The sequence below is a fragment of the Drosophila ananassae genome, chromosome 3R (genome assembly GCF_017639315.1).
Source record: "Drosophila ananassae strain 14024-0371.13 chromosome 3R, ASM1763931v2, whole genome shotgun sequence".
Lineage (NCBI taxonomy): Eukaryota > Metazoa > Arthropoda > Insecta > Diptera > Drosophilidae > Drosophila > Drosophila ananassae.
Genome location: NC_057930.1, coordinates 10,419,289 through 10,434,121, shown reverse-complemented (window position 1 = coordinate 10,434,121; position 14,833 = coordinate 10,419,289). Strand labels below are relative to the sequence as shown.

Sequence of the window (14,833 nt, the reverse complement as noted above, 5' to 3'; positions counted from 1 at the left end):
CAATAAGTCAGCTGAAGCATTTCCAGAACTTCGTCTTAATTAAACCTTAATTAGTGTAAGTTGTGTATAATGTCAGAGTAATTTTCCTATCAATGCCAGTCAGATCGCCTAAAGTGTCAAAACACGTCAAATGGCGGAGCATCTCTCTACCTCCATGGCATTTCGGCTCTTTAATTTAATTAATTTTCAACTTTAAAAGTATATAAGAGTCAGAGAATCAGAGAAGCACCTAGTTCATTATCCTTTTCAGTGCTAATTGGAGTATAGAAAAATAGTAAACTTCTTTGTTTAACAATTAATTTCGCTCGCCGGCAGTCTGTCTAGACTCCAGGCTCTGCGGAGCTAATGCACTGCTTAATTTGCGGTGCAGTGAACTTTGACGGACCACTTTACAGTAATTACCTGTAATCATCAGCCATGGTAATGTCATTAAGCCGGACTTTGACAGCGTATCACCGCAGGATGCCAGCCAAGTTGGCCAATTGCGTCTCATTAGCCGCCAACTAAATTCTGGCCCGAAAACTTGCTTGCCCATCAAAGTCGCCATTGGAATAGCTCTTTGTCCAGCTTAAATATTAAAGATACCTTTCAGAAAAGATTTTATCACAAGAGTTCAAGAATTTAATCTCTAAAAACCCTACAAAACCCGAATATAAAGCTATTTTTCTTTACCTAACAAAGTAAAGATTTATTGCTATCACCGGGGCAATAATTTCTCTGAGTGCTCTGGGCACCACCAGACTCCTTTTGGGGCCGAGAGCTGCTCTCTGGCGGATTGGTTGGGCGCGACAGGAAGCTGCAACGGTCCACACTGCGTATGATTAACAATTTAAGCGCGTACATATTTCACGCTGCACACACGCATTCGGCCAAAGTGAAAATTTCATGCATAGACAATGGCAACAGGACGGCCAGAAGGAGGAAATGTCCAAAGGAGGCGGCCTTAAAGCGGATAAGGCAGCGATGCTTTTGGGGAACTATTTCGCCAGGTCCATCTCTTTCCAGCCCAATTGCGTCACAGTTGCGACACTTTTACACAAAGCACCGGGCATTAGGCAACCGACTGCAGCATCTGCATCAGACCGTCGTCACAAAAAGCCGAGACATGGTGTCCAGATTGGAAACGGGTGGACCAGAAGATTGGGAGGACTAGTGACGTAACGCAACGTGGGATTTTAAGTGAGTTGTCACCCTCTGGCTGGACAAACAACGGCCCTTGCCTAAGCATTGTGAACCAGGTCGGGATTCGGTACCCGCACCGAATTGTTATCCCCGAGTCCTGTTGCCTGATGAACATGCAGGACATGCAGAACGTGCTCACCGGTCTGCAGGACTGCAGCCTAATAGCTGGTGAATAGGGGCCCGTTCATTGTGCAACTGCTGCAACAAGCACTTCAATCAACCATGCAACACTTTACCAGCACCCGACATCCTGCGTCCAATCGAAACCCAACCTCCGTGTTCCTATTTATGGGCAGGACCTTCAGGAGGACCAGTCCTTACAGCTGTCCATCGTTCGACACATTAATCGCATTTGCTGTCGATTTTGCCTCTGTGATTATGTACACTGGAGAGTCACTTATTGATTGAACAAGCTTCCCAATGTCCTTTGCCAACGTCAATTGCATCCGATATTTTTTTGGCAAATGACTGAAGTTTGTTCAAACATTTGCAAGAAAAACACGTTTATTGAAGTCACACGTGAAAATGATGAATTTTCAAAAGTGAAATGGGAAGCTTAATGTTGATTTTGATGCCTAACTTCGGTTGTTTTGTGTTTCAGACAGGTACGAAAAAGGTATAGTTTAGGGCTCTGAAGACCCCACTACTTAGTTACACACTGAAAACAATAATATTTGCTTAAGCCTCAGTAGGCTGTAAGCTTCGGACGGAAATACAATAATGTTGTCTTTGCAACCTGCCTGTTAATGGGGGGGAAAACCATTAGCAGATCAAGTCCACCTCCTTGACCAACTCGAGTGCGCTTGAGCCGGACATGGGGTCTCTGGCTAAGTAGCCAGTTCATCGGGCTCGAGCCATTGGCAAACACACACTCTGCATAATTGAAATGATTATGTGAGGCGTGGGAGCTGGAAATGCATTAGTGATCCAAACATAATGCCACTAATTGCATATCTAGATGTCCCATGTTTGATTTAGAAAGCACCTCCGCCATCACAAATGATTGATTTTTGGAGGTGGAGTGACGCGCTAAGGCCCTGACTATAACAAGTAGAAGTCACGCAGCTGGGACTCATTACAAAGTCAAGATGCAAACTAGGCCAACTCGGACTTATGGACTTACTCGGACTTACCCAGGCCAAAACAAGAGCAGCAGCAGCCGGGCAAGGCCATCGCAGCGAAGCAAAGCAACAGCAGAGCAAAAGTAATTTTATTATCAAATCCAACTTTAACAACTGCAACAAACCTTGGTCGCCCTCCACAGATTCCACTGAGGCCACCTAGCCACTGAGCCACCGAGCCACCTTGCCATTCGGCCCAACTTGTTATTTGGCTTGTAAGTTACAAAGTCTTGTTCGTGTCCTCGGGGTAATAAAACAAAACTTTGTGTTGAAAATGAAAATGTACAGCGCACAAACGAACAAACGAGTGCTCAGAGGAGAGGCAGTTTCGTTCCGGCCATTCGGAGATTCCGCTATCCTATGAGTGCAAATGACAGGCGGGCCAAAGGATTAGAGAGAAATGTAAATTTCATTTGCCATCTTGGCTCCTGCCTTTCCATCCTATTTTTCTTTGTGTCTTCGTGTTCTCTCTTGGCCCGTTTGCAGTCCAAGAGTTGTCTAATTACGAGCATTTCCAAAACACGAAAGACAGGAAAGCTTTTAGCAAACAACCTTGACCAACCCGATTAGTTGGCCAACAGCTCTTAGCTTTTCATTTCATTTTCAGGTTTTGTTTTAAAAATTGCTACCATTTCCATTTGTTTTAAGGCCATCAACGAATTAAAAGATGTCACTTAATTCAATAAATCATAGCTGACTAATATATTAGTGATGTAAAATGGTTTTTAGGACATTACTACTTTTTTCCTCTTGATAACTCGATTAGCTCCACTCCATTGCCTAGTTATAATTCATAATATGTCATTCTGGGTGGCTAATAATTCATGTTACCCAGCCATAATCCTCATTCTGAGTAACACATTTTACCCAGCCCCATTTCCCTCTCATGCGAGTGTGTGTTTGTGGACTAGATAAGCGCATTGCCACTTTTCCAGAGCTACCTGCTCTTATCTGCCAAGCCATTTACCAGGGCGTCTGCCTTCTACCCACTTGCGCCTAGACTTGGGCTAAAGCATTTCACCTTTTTCACAGCTTATTGTTATTCAACAGCCAAAAGTTTTTTTCTCCTGCCGCTACTGCTCTTCGCAAAAGTCATAAGAAGTTTGAAAGGTTTTTCCCTCACCGAACTCGTTTTGGGCTGCTGCGTCGGGAAACTCACTTCTGGGACGCCTCAATAGTTTTATGAGCTCGGAGTGGGTGGGTGGTGAGAGCGGGCTTCCCACCCAAGTTAAATGCATTTTTAAATTGCACAGAAATTGATCTTTAGTGGCTCGAGTTGCCGAGTTGGCGACGTGTAGCCATCAAAATCCGCTTTGCTTCCTAGAGCTGCTATTAAGGCAAGGACCTGCCAAGTGGCATATAAATCGAGTGCATCTATTGGTGGCGATGCCGGTGGCTCTGTGCATGACTTCACTGAAGAAAATCTTTTACTTTTCATCATAGGTTTTTATTTTTTGAACTGAGCCTCGGGAATATTAATCATACGCAATGTGGGGATCCATCGACAATCTACTATTGACAGTCTAAAAGAAATCATTCCCAAATCCCCGCCCTCTGAGTTTTTCGATTTTTTTCTGTATTTCCAATTCATAGACTGTTGTTTCCGCTTTCCTTTCAGCTCATTTCCGTTGCTCATACGCCATGTAAACACACGCCGGCAACAATAAGCTATAATGATCACGCAGGACCCCAGCCAGCAGAAAAAACTAGAAGCATAGAGTGCTGTAATTGCAACACGCACTCCGGCAGACTTCGATGCATTTGTCATGGCATTTATTAACTGTTCACGTGCAACTAACAAATGATACCCAGCCCCTGCCCTGACTATCCTGACTATCCACATCCATCTGGTCTGTTGTTTGCTGCATGAAGGAATTAAGCAAGCATTCAGCATTTCCTTCGTGACAGCATCTTTTTGACAAATTGAATTTGGCCAGGACGTGCTGTTGTTTCATGGCATGGCCACGCTCCATTTGCGCTGCATTGATGATGCCCCATCCTTGGCTGACTTGGCTGTTGGGGGATATTGCGGCTAAGTCAGCTAGCCAGGCAGGAGCAGGAGCAGGAGTTCTAGTGCATTCAGAGCTCCCTTCCCTGTCCTGCCCTGTTGTTTGGGTGCCCAGAAACTTTTCAATTACATTACGTTCTCAAGTCGATGAAACTCCTCGGTCCCGGATCCAGAGTCCATAGTCCACTGAGGAACAGTAGCGACATGTTTGCCCAGGCGCCCGCTGACAAGTCATTAAGAGTGACAAATTGCCGGAGTGGGAGGATGAGGGGCGAGAGTGCGAGTGCGATTGCGAGGGAAGGGCGTGGCCAAAAGTCGTTGCCAAAGTTGGTAGCACATTTAATTAGACTAAACTTCGGTCCACTCCATGGCTAATGCAATTCATTAAACATTTAATGCCCGGCCCACAACTTTGTTAGCTGCAAACAAGTGCACTCCCAGTTATGACCGTCATACTTAAGTGATTTCCTTCCCATATCCTTGTCCTTGCTAGTGCGGAATTTGGAAAGCTTATGCTTATCCTTATCCCTATCCTTCGAGTTGACCCTGGGGAACCTTTTTGCATGTGTTATCCACACTTGCAGGCGTTTATGTTTTTGTTCGCCCCAAAAAGGTGCAAGAACTAATATTTTTGGCCAACTTTAACGAGCCTGGGCTTCAAACGAGGCATTCAAGTAGTCCCCCTTGGCCATAATTCAGCTTCACCTTACGCAGATTTTCACATACGTGCCATTATCCTTTTTGGCCGCAGTGCCTGAAACTTTCCAAGTAATTCTTCCCTAATTGGATGAGGATACAGTAGTCGGTGTTGTTGATATTTCTTCTTATTATATTTGGCCTGAAGAGGCCTTAGCAGTTAAGCTAAGCCATTAATATTTTATTATGGATTATCCTTTTTATTTAATTTAGTTTTTAAATGGTTATCCTTGGGATGTTGCAATACATATATTATGCACTGTGCAGTGGCACAGTGGCAATCTTCTTACGGATCTGTCATTACAAGGCAACCCCAGGCAGTGACTGGCCCATTCTGGCGGCTTCGTATTAACTGATTGATAGACTCCGGCCCAATAAATTCAATTGTCAGTTGTGGTGCTGCTGCTGGCGATGCTGCGGGTGGTGCTGGTGGGGCTGGTTCTGGTTCTGGTGTTGTCGTGCATGTGGAGCCGCTCCCCAAGGATTGTGGATTTATGTGCTGGCTTCTGGTAGGCGCACTGACCGCTTTTCGATGAGCACTCTCGCAGTGAAACAAATTGTTAAGCTTCCTGACTTTCCGAGCTCGTTACACAAAGCACACATATGACAGGCAATTTGTGTTTATTGCGTGTCCATAAAGACTTGTCATATGGAGGCGGCTTATGGCCGAAAGCGGCATGACTGTGCCATGGAGAGCGACTCTGGCCCATTGTGAAAATCTCTTTGGGGCTTCGTTAAAAACACCATTAGACCGGAAGAGTGGAGATCAAGTCACACATGTATGAAAATATATGTATAAACATGCCGCAAATGTCCCCACACTATTTGGTCTGTCATTAAAGGTACGCCACGTTTTTCTTCATGAAAAGGATACTCCTTTTATGGTATGTTAGGGTATATAAGTTTAATAATCTTTTAAGTTCTACAAATAGGAATATTATTCTTAAGAAGTGATACCTTATTTGGGTAGCAAACCCTTCCTAAATATTTTATAGGATTTCTTCTAGTCGAATCTTGTCCGATAAACTCGTTACTTCTTCGTCCTGCCTGCCTAGGCTTGATTAATATGCAATTTCTTGACGGCAGAATCGCCATTAACGCACACTCTCTCACAAAAAGCAGCTAACACCGCCAACGACACACACACGTAATATAAACCATGAAACTGTTGGCTGGCTGGGATGTCTGTTTTTTTCTTCCAGGTCGAGACTCGAAGTGGAGCGCTTTGGCTTTTGTTTGTCGAGCGGAAAAAAACACTGCGGCAAAAACAAAGGGATAATTTAAACTCCGTCATAAACTAGGTTAGCATCACTAGCACACATATAGTACTATATAGTACAGTACTACCCACTACCACCCACACCCACACCCACTTCCCCACAACCTTATAATAACTGCCAGTCGGTTTGGAGTTTTTCTTCATCAGCTTCTGCTTCTATTTTTTTCACTTTTTATTTCCATGGTTGGATTTTTTATTTCAGCTCCTTGTTGTCAGACAATACGCGCATTTATTTCATTCACTTTTTTTGTGGGCGTGACTCGGCCGGGTCATGCGGCATTATGTGGTGCATTTTTTATGAGTCGCTCTGCCTTTTATCACATATGCATATACATAAGTGCGGCCTGGGCTCCCCTCAGTCGCTTTTTGTATTCATGGCGGATCGCAACCGCCACATAAATTGGCCGCAGAGTTTAAAAAGGCTTTTTTCCTGCCCCCCGCCCGGAAAATGCAAAGTGCCCCCTGATGAAATAGTTTGCCGAATGATGTTTCAAAAAAAAAGTGGGTATTTGAGCAATAAATGTACAAACTATTTATGAAATTATAAAATGTATAAAGTATACTCTTGCTGTCCAATTAAATGGTGAAAAATCATGGCAAATAATGATTTTGAAATCTCAATTGACGGCAGACAGTAAACACTTTTTCCATAGAGGCATAGAGATAGCTCCAAGGGATCATTGAAACAAATTGTGTTTTTGTGTGGAACGACCACGATGAATTCATTTTTAGATATTGACGGAGTGAGCATGTTGCTGCAATTTGTTTATAGTTTTTCATACGCATTTTCTTTGCATTTTTTTCACTGTTAAATAAATAAATAAATCCGTGCTAAAGCAATTGGTAAAAAGCGAACAGAACCCAGAGAGCAATGTCGGACTGTCAGAGGGCCATAAAACAGTTGACCATGCAGAACGATTAAATTGCGGACTCCGTGGGCAGATGTGGGTGTGGGTTAAGGGCGGTGCTCTCTGGTTGTTGCACTTTCCGTGTTGCTGGTTTTTGTGCATCTCTTTTGATTAAAAGTGCACACAAATCGATTATTATTAACGATTTTTTGCCACTGCTTTTTACACAGCAGCGCCATGTATCGCCGCGATTCATTTCAATGGGCCGTGCATAAACATCAATTAAATTCGCCTGAATATCGGCATGTGTTTTATGACGCCATTTTTATATGGCCATATCTTTTGACCATTTAATTAAATTATATCACCGGCATCACTGACCACGCCTCCCCTGGCACGCCTGGCACAATGCCTGCTTTGAATGGTTTCCCAGCTCCCCTTCTGACTGCTTTTTGCAGCTTATAACCCCATCGGCATCGGAGCTTGAATGACTTTGAATCACCGACCACTACCACCATTCATACTTCGTACATGACTCTATTGTTTGGTTCTTTGCAGCTCGGGGTCAGAGGTTAATTGATGATAAATGCACGCCCCGACACAAATTGAAACATCACCACTTTTGCCCGCCCCACCGTTGCGGTTTCCGATGATACCAGAAAAAGAGAAGAAACACAAACGCCTGAAAGGCATTTAATTAATGAGCAATTGATTAAATCATAAACAAAGCAGCGCCCGAGACCGAATCCAAATTGAATGCTCGAGAGTGTCATACACATTTGTTTTTCTTTGTACTGGCTCCTTACTCTCCTATTTCCGAGCGATTCCGACAAGTGCAATGATTTCTGGACATGCCACATGTATGTATGTCAAATAACTGGCAGCGCTTGACTCGGTGAATGGTAATTGCCCCAGCAATTTGTTGAAATGTCAAAGTGCTTGCCTCGCACAAAGTGATGCACTCGACATGCTGCCCCACGAACTAAATAAAGAATGTCCGGGCAAAACATAGGAGTGACTATATTTTTTATTACTTTTTTCTATAGAGCAACCAGTAGAGTAGTGGAAAGAACTTTGGGGTTTTTATCTTTGGGTTTTAATGATTTTTTACCTTTTTAGAAAGAAGATTAAACCCGTTATTTTTCGTGCCAGTTTTTCAACAGAAATACCCAATTAGCTTTAAATGGAAAATCACAGAACCTTTTATCAGAAATAACACATTTTCGATTGTTGCCCCGGAGGCCATTGTAATTATTCACTCCGTGCCACCCGGCAGATAACCAGAAGCGGGTCGGCGGTGGTGTCAGCGGTGTCACACTCAACTGCACGATCTCCGACACCACCTGACAGACACTCTACGTGGAGTGCTTGTCGGATTTAAAAAATAATAACGAATGCGGAGGGGGAACCAACAAAAAAGTGACACAAAAAATTGGGGAAAAAACATTGTTGGCAGCAAAAATCATGCATGCCAAATGAAAGCGAAAAAGGAAAATTGGAGCAAGACTGGCAGGAGGTGGGAGAAGTCCAAAAACTTGCTAGGATGACAGGACACTTTTGCAAGTGTCTGTTAAATAGAAGACACATATAACGAAGCACTTGAAAAAAATACAGAGAAACTATACAACAATGAAATAAATTAAATCAAGAAATGATTTCCTGAGAAAGTCTTGGGCATTTTTGCAAGTGGAATAGTTGCTTGTTTTTGCGGCGGAAGCTGGATACCCGAAAACCTAAAGGATGTCAAGGTTGATGAGTTTGTATCTCCGCCACACACAGACCCTTCTTCCATATAGGAAAAACTTTACCAGAAGTCAAAGTTCGGACGCCCGGCACAAGTTGAACAAATTCAATAGACAACAATAAGGAGTGAGGCGAGACCAAGTGAGTTGAGACCGTTTTGTGGCTGCTGATGATGGAGAACTGACTGGTGTCGCCTCCAACAGAGCACTCACTCCACTATGATGCCACTCTCCCTGGTCCCATCAGCATTTTCACGACCCGTTGACAGCGCAAATATGCAAAGTCAAGTGGCAATTTATCATGCACTGCACTGCGCCCGCCCTTCTCCCAAAAAGCCAAAGGTGGCGGCACCCACCACCGCATTCGGGGGCACTCGGGGGTTAAGTGGCAAAACTAAATTGAATCGCCAGCAACGAACCATGCGTGGGCATGTTACTACTAAACTACTATACGCCTACAACTAACACTCCCCGGGCCCTCAAACATTTTGCACATTGGAATGAAAACAAGCTTAAAGTAGATTAAAAAGATTTGAAAAAATTAACTAAAATAACTACCTTCTCCTACCTCCTTCATAACATAACTCCCATCTTACAACCCTCTAAAGATTAACCCCCAAAATTGATGAAATATTAAACCCAATTTTCTTTAATCCCTAGGTCTAGAGTACGATATTTGTTTTTGTAGACTGGCTGGCATTAAAATCGATGCGACGCTGACCTTTCCCTCAATTAAAAGTCCACACACACACACACACAGAGCTAGCGAGCCGGGGCACAGTGCTAGCCGAAAGTAATGCGACACTTTTTCCGCAGGGGCGTTGCTTTTGACACTTTACCTCATTAGAGCCCAGAGAGGAGGCGCTGCAGCAGCCGGCGCTTGGATAATTAATGATTGACTCCCCGGCAGGCTTCATATTGATTTTAATTTGTGGAATTTGCCGGGTAAATATGATAAATACTAGCCCGGAGGGCACTCAATTGGATCGGAGAGCAGCAGCACTCATCTCGACCAAAGTAATTAACCAGCCCGATTGGACTCTGGCACCCTCTAAGTTGGCCAAATCGAGGCTGTTGGTCACTTGACAATCCCATTCCCACCCCATTTACATCAGAGACCCTGTGAACGGAAGTGCTTGGTAACCGCAGAGCTACTGGATCCAATTCGCATAACCCCTTTGGATCCTTTTTCTCCTCCCCCTCTTCCTTCTGCGGCTCTGGTCCTCCGGAAATGCTGCCTGCTGCCGTTGACAAGCCTCAAGAGATCCAACCAAAGACACTCGTCCCGTCAGTAAGTGACCACAGAAACAGAAACAGCAGCAATGGGCAATGGCCAGAGGGTAGTGTGATGCACAATTGCAGGGTTGGATGGGATGTGAAAGTGGCAGGAGCTGGAGAAGGAGAAGGAGCTGTAGTGGCAGGGGCTGGCGGAGTAATATGCGTAATTAAACAAAACCGCAAGTGGGACGCAGAAGCAAAAATAAACGGAGTCAGGCGAAAAAGGATGCCGCAGTTGAGGATAAAAGCAAGTGCAAGTGAGCCACATTTAAGCTGAGAAAGGATAAATGCCGAAGTTTGGATCATCTCTGTTGAAATTTCCAAAATGAATATAATACAAACTTTGAAAGAGGTCCATCACAGCCCATTATTACTTTCCCGGAATATCCCAAAAAGTATGCTTTAAATATTTTATAGTCCACTTTAGTCCTCAATGACCTAAAACCTAAATTTCTCTTTCAGGAAACTTCTTCTTAAGCCCAACCAATGAAAAATGCATACCCCCAAATGAAAGTAATAATAAAATCGTTAGGGAAAGTACAAACATTTACGTTTTTATCTGCAGAGTTTACACACAGTTGGCTCTACCTTTTATTGCACTACAAAGTGTGGCACAAATTGTTTATACCCTTCGGCTAGAGATGTCGCCGGGCTTAAATTAAATATTTGCAAGGACCTCGCTGGAGTGCGAAAAATGCTGGAGAAAGCAGAACGACGAGCGATGAAATCAAAGAAAGGCAAAGGAGCAAAAGAACCGAAAACGCAGTGCCACATAAATGTGGGGCATGCAGATTGAAGTGTCGGAGGCTGGAGACCAGGGACCAGAGACCGGAGGACTAAGAGACTAAAGGACGAGGACCAGGCGTTAGTCCCAATGAAAAATCAGAGCCATGTGGCAGGCCATTGAAATGGCAGCCAAGAGGGGACTTAACACCACACAGACAGCTTTTAGGCAGCTGAAATTGATCGAAAGACTAAGAGCAAACATCGTTGACTGACAGTCTGAAAAGGGGCTTCTGCGAAGCGAACCAGCCTCGAGATGTTTTTCCATCTCTCTGATACATATTTGTGACAAAGTGCTGCTGCCCTCCATTGGACCAGCAATATGTGCAACAATGTCCCATCGATTTTCTATTAGCCACGAGACCCTTGAGCCGCAAAACTAAATACCGAACGGAAATATTGATAAATACGTAACGACATTAGGAGGCAGACCGATAGATAGGCGAAGAGCACGCGAAGAACCGCAACCACATTATGAATAAAACTAAAAGTCGTAACTGCCCTAACGGTCAGGGGAGCCAAGAACATAATAAACGGTGTCCATGAGAATAAAAATAAAACGCAGAACGTAACTCGGAAGAGCCCCTCTCTACTACTCAGTTACCTCACCTCACTAATGATACACTGGACGCTTAAAAAAGCAAAATATTTGCAAATTAATAAAAATAAAATAAAATACAAATTGTATAAAAATTTACTGATTTATTCTCAGATAAGTATAAAGATTTGTTTTAATAATAATACTTCCTGTTCATAACTTCAAAATTCTTTGCTTATCAATTGAAAATTTTAAAAGGTTAAAGATTTACAGCTTATCAGTTATAAAAATCACAATGAAAAATGCCAATTTTTAGATGATTTTTTTATTTGATTTTTGAAACATTCTTTAAATGGTTTTACATTTATATATATTTTTTTAAATTAAATTTTTGTTACTGCATCAAATTCGCTCACCTGTTAGGGCTGCCAAATTCAGAATAAATCCAATTAGTTTCATTTTCGAAATTCACTGCTAATATATATTAAATTCCACTAGTATTTAATATTTTAAAAACACATCTGTTTTTTGTTAATTTTCTAAATAGTTTCGTAGCGAAAGTGACTTGAATTATTTCATTTATTTCACTTCAATTGTTTTGACTTAGTTTTTTATCAGATTCTTGCGTTACGGATGTTGGTGTTGTTGTTCTTTTTTGGCTGAGCTTACCGATCCGGCAGATAAGCGGAGCCGGAGTCCGGATTCGGGATTCGGATCCCGAGCCAACGGAGAGAATTCACGACAAGCGTGGTCGGAGAGAGCGGCTCTGGGGACACGAAGTACAAGTCGCCCAACGCGCACAAATTTCTGGATGTTGCGCCACGAACCGACTGAATGAAATGAATTTGATTTTTTTTCGTATCTTCGGTTATACGAAATAGCATACACCCCGCTTAAGAGGGTGGAAATGTTGCAGCAACAACCCCAGCTTAAGGGGGGAAATGTTGCTAAGAGAGCTTTCAATGAAATGGAGGGGCAAGGCTTTCAAAAAGCTCGTGGTGAAAGCGTCTGATAAGAAAACTTTTCCCAGAAAATGTATCTTTATTGGAGTGCCATAATCTGTCTATTAAATGCAGTATAACAGTTTCAGCGCTATAATATAAAGCCAAGTTTGGTGGATACCATAAAAGACTGTATAGTTTCACACCTTTGGAGATGATTATGGTTGCAGTTTATAAAAAGCCCTCTTAATTGAATACATTTTGTATATTATATTTATTTGTTATATCGAAAGTAAAAACCTTTCAACAAATTAAAAGGTTTCACCTTCCTGTTTTATTTTAAGATCATAAAATTAAATTTAATTATCACAAGTTTCCTGTAAAATCGTGTTTGGGGAATACAATTTTATAGATAAACATTTAAAGTTCAGTTAAGAAGGACAAATTGTTTTAAAAAGAAAGCTTACTTGAAAGCTTTTGCAGTATTTTTGTCAGGTTGGCAACGCCAGCTCGATAACTTATCGATGTAACTACATCAGAAACTCACATATCTAACATAAACGTAAATAAAAGAAATGCCGCGAAAAAGGTAAATAAAATTTATAAACCAAACAAATCCCGATTGAAATATTGTTTAATACCTCTCAGAGTTAGAAGAAAGCTAATTAAGAAGAAGCAGCGCCAGTATCAGCGACAAAAAAAGGCAAAAGAACGCGACCGACTGGAGCAAGAAGCAGAGAACCAAAAACAATCCGATCCGGAGTACCAGAAATGGCAAAAACAGCAGTATGAACTGGAGGAATTCCAGCGCCTAGCCTTAGAAATGAAGCAACAGGAGGAGGAGGAAGCGTGGCTCCGTAGGGAGGCCATCGCTCAACGGCAATTTCGTTTAGACGAGGCCAGGAGGCGGCAAGAACAGTCAGATGCGGAACGCCTGCAGGAGGAGCAAGCCAGAGAGCTGGCTGAACGAGAAGAGGCCCGAAGAAAAGTGCGGGAAGAAAACGAGCGTCAGATCGCCAAGGCAAATGCCGAATTTGAAGCTATGATGCAAAACATGCACGAGTACCTCAATAACCCCCAGCTGGAGAAGCCCCCGAAACACCTGCTGCGCATAATGGAAACTCATCCGGGCGAACGGGTTTGCGAACTCTTTTCCCGCACCAATTGCTGCCGTTATGGGCACAGTTGCACCTTCAACCACACTCGACCTATGCTCTCACGCATCCTGCTCATTCGGCATTTCTTTAGCCATAGCCTGCTCCAGGAGCGAAGGGTTCACAAGGAGTACGCCTCCGCGGACGAGGAACTGGAACTGACTGAGCACGATCTTCGCAGCGATTTTGATGAATTCTTCGAAGATGCGATAAAGGAGCTAGAAAAGTTCGGCAGCATCGTCAATTTCCGGGCAGTGCGCAATACCCTGGAACATCTTAGGGGTCACGTTTTTGTAGAATACGGCCACGAACGGTTTGTCTTGGAATTTTAGTGTTTTTTCTGAACTATTTATTGGAGGATACTAAAAAGCGGTCATGTTCTTTGTTCTAGGTCAGCGTTACGAGCCTTTATAAATCTGCAAGGACGCTATTACGCCTCTAGGCGCCTTAACGTGGAGTTCTCAAATTTAAAAACTTGGCGTGGGGCAGTTTGCGGTACGTGAACTGCATGCCAAGAGCCGTATCCTTTGAACAAAACTTACCCAAAAAAATGCTTTATTTGCCATATTTTTTAAGGTTTGTCCTTAACACGAAAATGCCCCAAAGGTAACACCTGTCTCTACCTGCACTTATTCCGCAATCCCAAGAATCTGTTCAACAGGGATCTGGAGAAGACGACTCCAAGAAGCGAACGAAATTGCAATCAGACTCCCACCGTCAGAACTCCTTCCGCCAGGTGGATACAAATTTAATTCAATTTATAAAATAATATTAATACTTGTTCCTCAATTTAATAGTTGGGACAGTCTAGATGAGCCTAGTCGCGATTGGCGCTGGTCGGAGAGTCCCGAACCAGATCTCGAAAATGCCAAGGATCTGAGCAATGGACGTCACAAATCTCGAACAAGTCACTCAAAAAGATCTCAATCTGAGCATCATTCCCAGTCAAAAAGGGATAGGAACTCCAATCGGGACTGGAGATCCTCAGGATCCCGATCCTCACATAATCACAGATCTAGAAGATCATCTAGTAGTGATTCGAAACACCGAAAATAAAAGCCCAAGAAATTTTGCAATTCGTTTTTATTGAAATATTTGGTTTAATATTTTGTAGTAAAGTGTGTAAATTTTTTATTAAGTGTTTAATAAAAAATTGTTGGCATTATTTTAATTATATTAAAATTTATACAACAAATATTTTACATAATAAATATTTATTTATTTAATAACGAGATCGTAGATATTTTTCCAACTATCTGGCAG

At 42.7% G+C, this 14,833-nt stretch overlaps 2 protein-coding genes across 3 annotated transcripts in view; one reads left to right on the top strand and one right to left on the bottom strand.

Moving 5' to 3' along the window:
- LOC6506520 (igLON family member 5) overlaps nt 1-12,328 on the bottom strand; it is a 56,110-nt gene extending 43,782 nt beyond the window's left edge. Inside the window, exon 1 of the mRNA XM_001965157.4 lies at nt 11,892-12,328. Coding sequence (XP_001965193.1) covers nt 11,892-11,934 — 43 coding nt within the window. The 5' untranslated portion in view covers nt 11,935-12,328. The remainder of the gene's footprint in view (nt 1-11,891) is intronic.
- Nucleotides 12,329-12,930: 602 nt separating this feature from the next.
- Nucleotides 12,931-14,662, top strand: LOC6504114 (U2 small nuclear ribonucleoprotein auxiliary factor 35 kDa subunit-related protein 2). Of its 2 annotated transcripts, XM_014904927.2 has the most exons (5): nt 12,931-13,005; nt 13,065-13,883; nt 13,962-14,065; nt 14,147-14,306; nt 14,368-14,662. In XM_014904927.2, exons 1-5 carry the CDS (start codon nt 12,992-12,994, stop codon nt 14,624-14,626), a joined length of 1,356 nt encoding a protein of 451 aa, XP_014760413.1. In that variant the 5' UTR covers nt 12,931-12,991; the 3' UTR covers nt 14,627-14,662. The 2 variants fall into 2 exon arrangements, with proteins under 2 accessions (XP_014760413.1, XP_001965192.1); XM_001965156.4 differs by lacking the exon at nt 14,368-14,662 and having other exon boundaries at nt 13,962-14,090; nt 14,177-14,310.
- The last annotated feature ends 171 nt before the right edge of the window (nt 14,663-14,833 follow it).

Excerpts from the sequence above, each read along its gene's own strand:
- LOC6504114 (XM_014904927.2), top strand. Across the intron at positions 14,066-14,146 it reads TTGGCGTGGGGCAGTTTGCG|GTTTGTCCTTAACACGAAAA; the intron begins GTACGTGAACTG and ends ATATTTTTTAAG. Across the intron at positions 14,307-14,367 it reads GTCAGAACTCCTTCCGCCAG|TTGGGACAGTCTAGATGAGC; the intron begins GTGGATACAAAT and ends TCAATTTAATAG.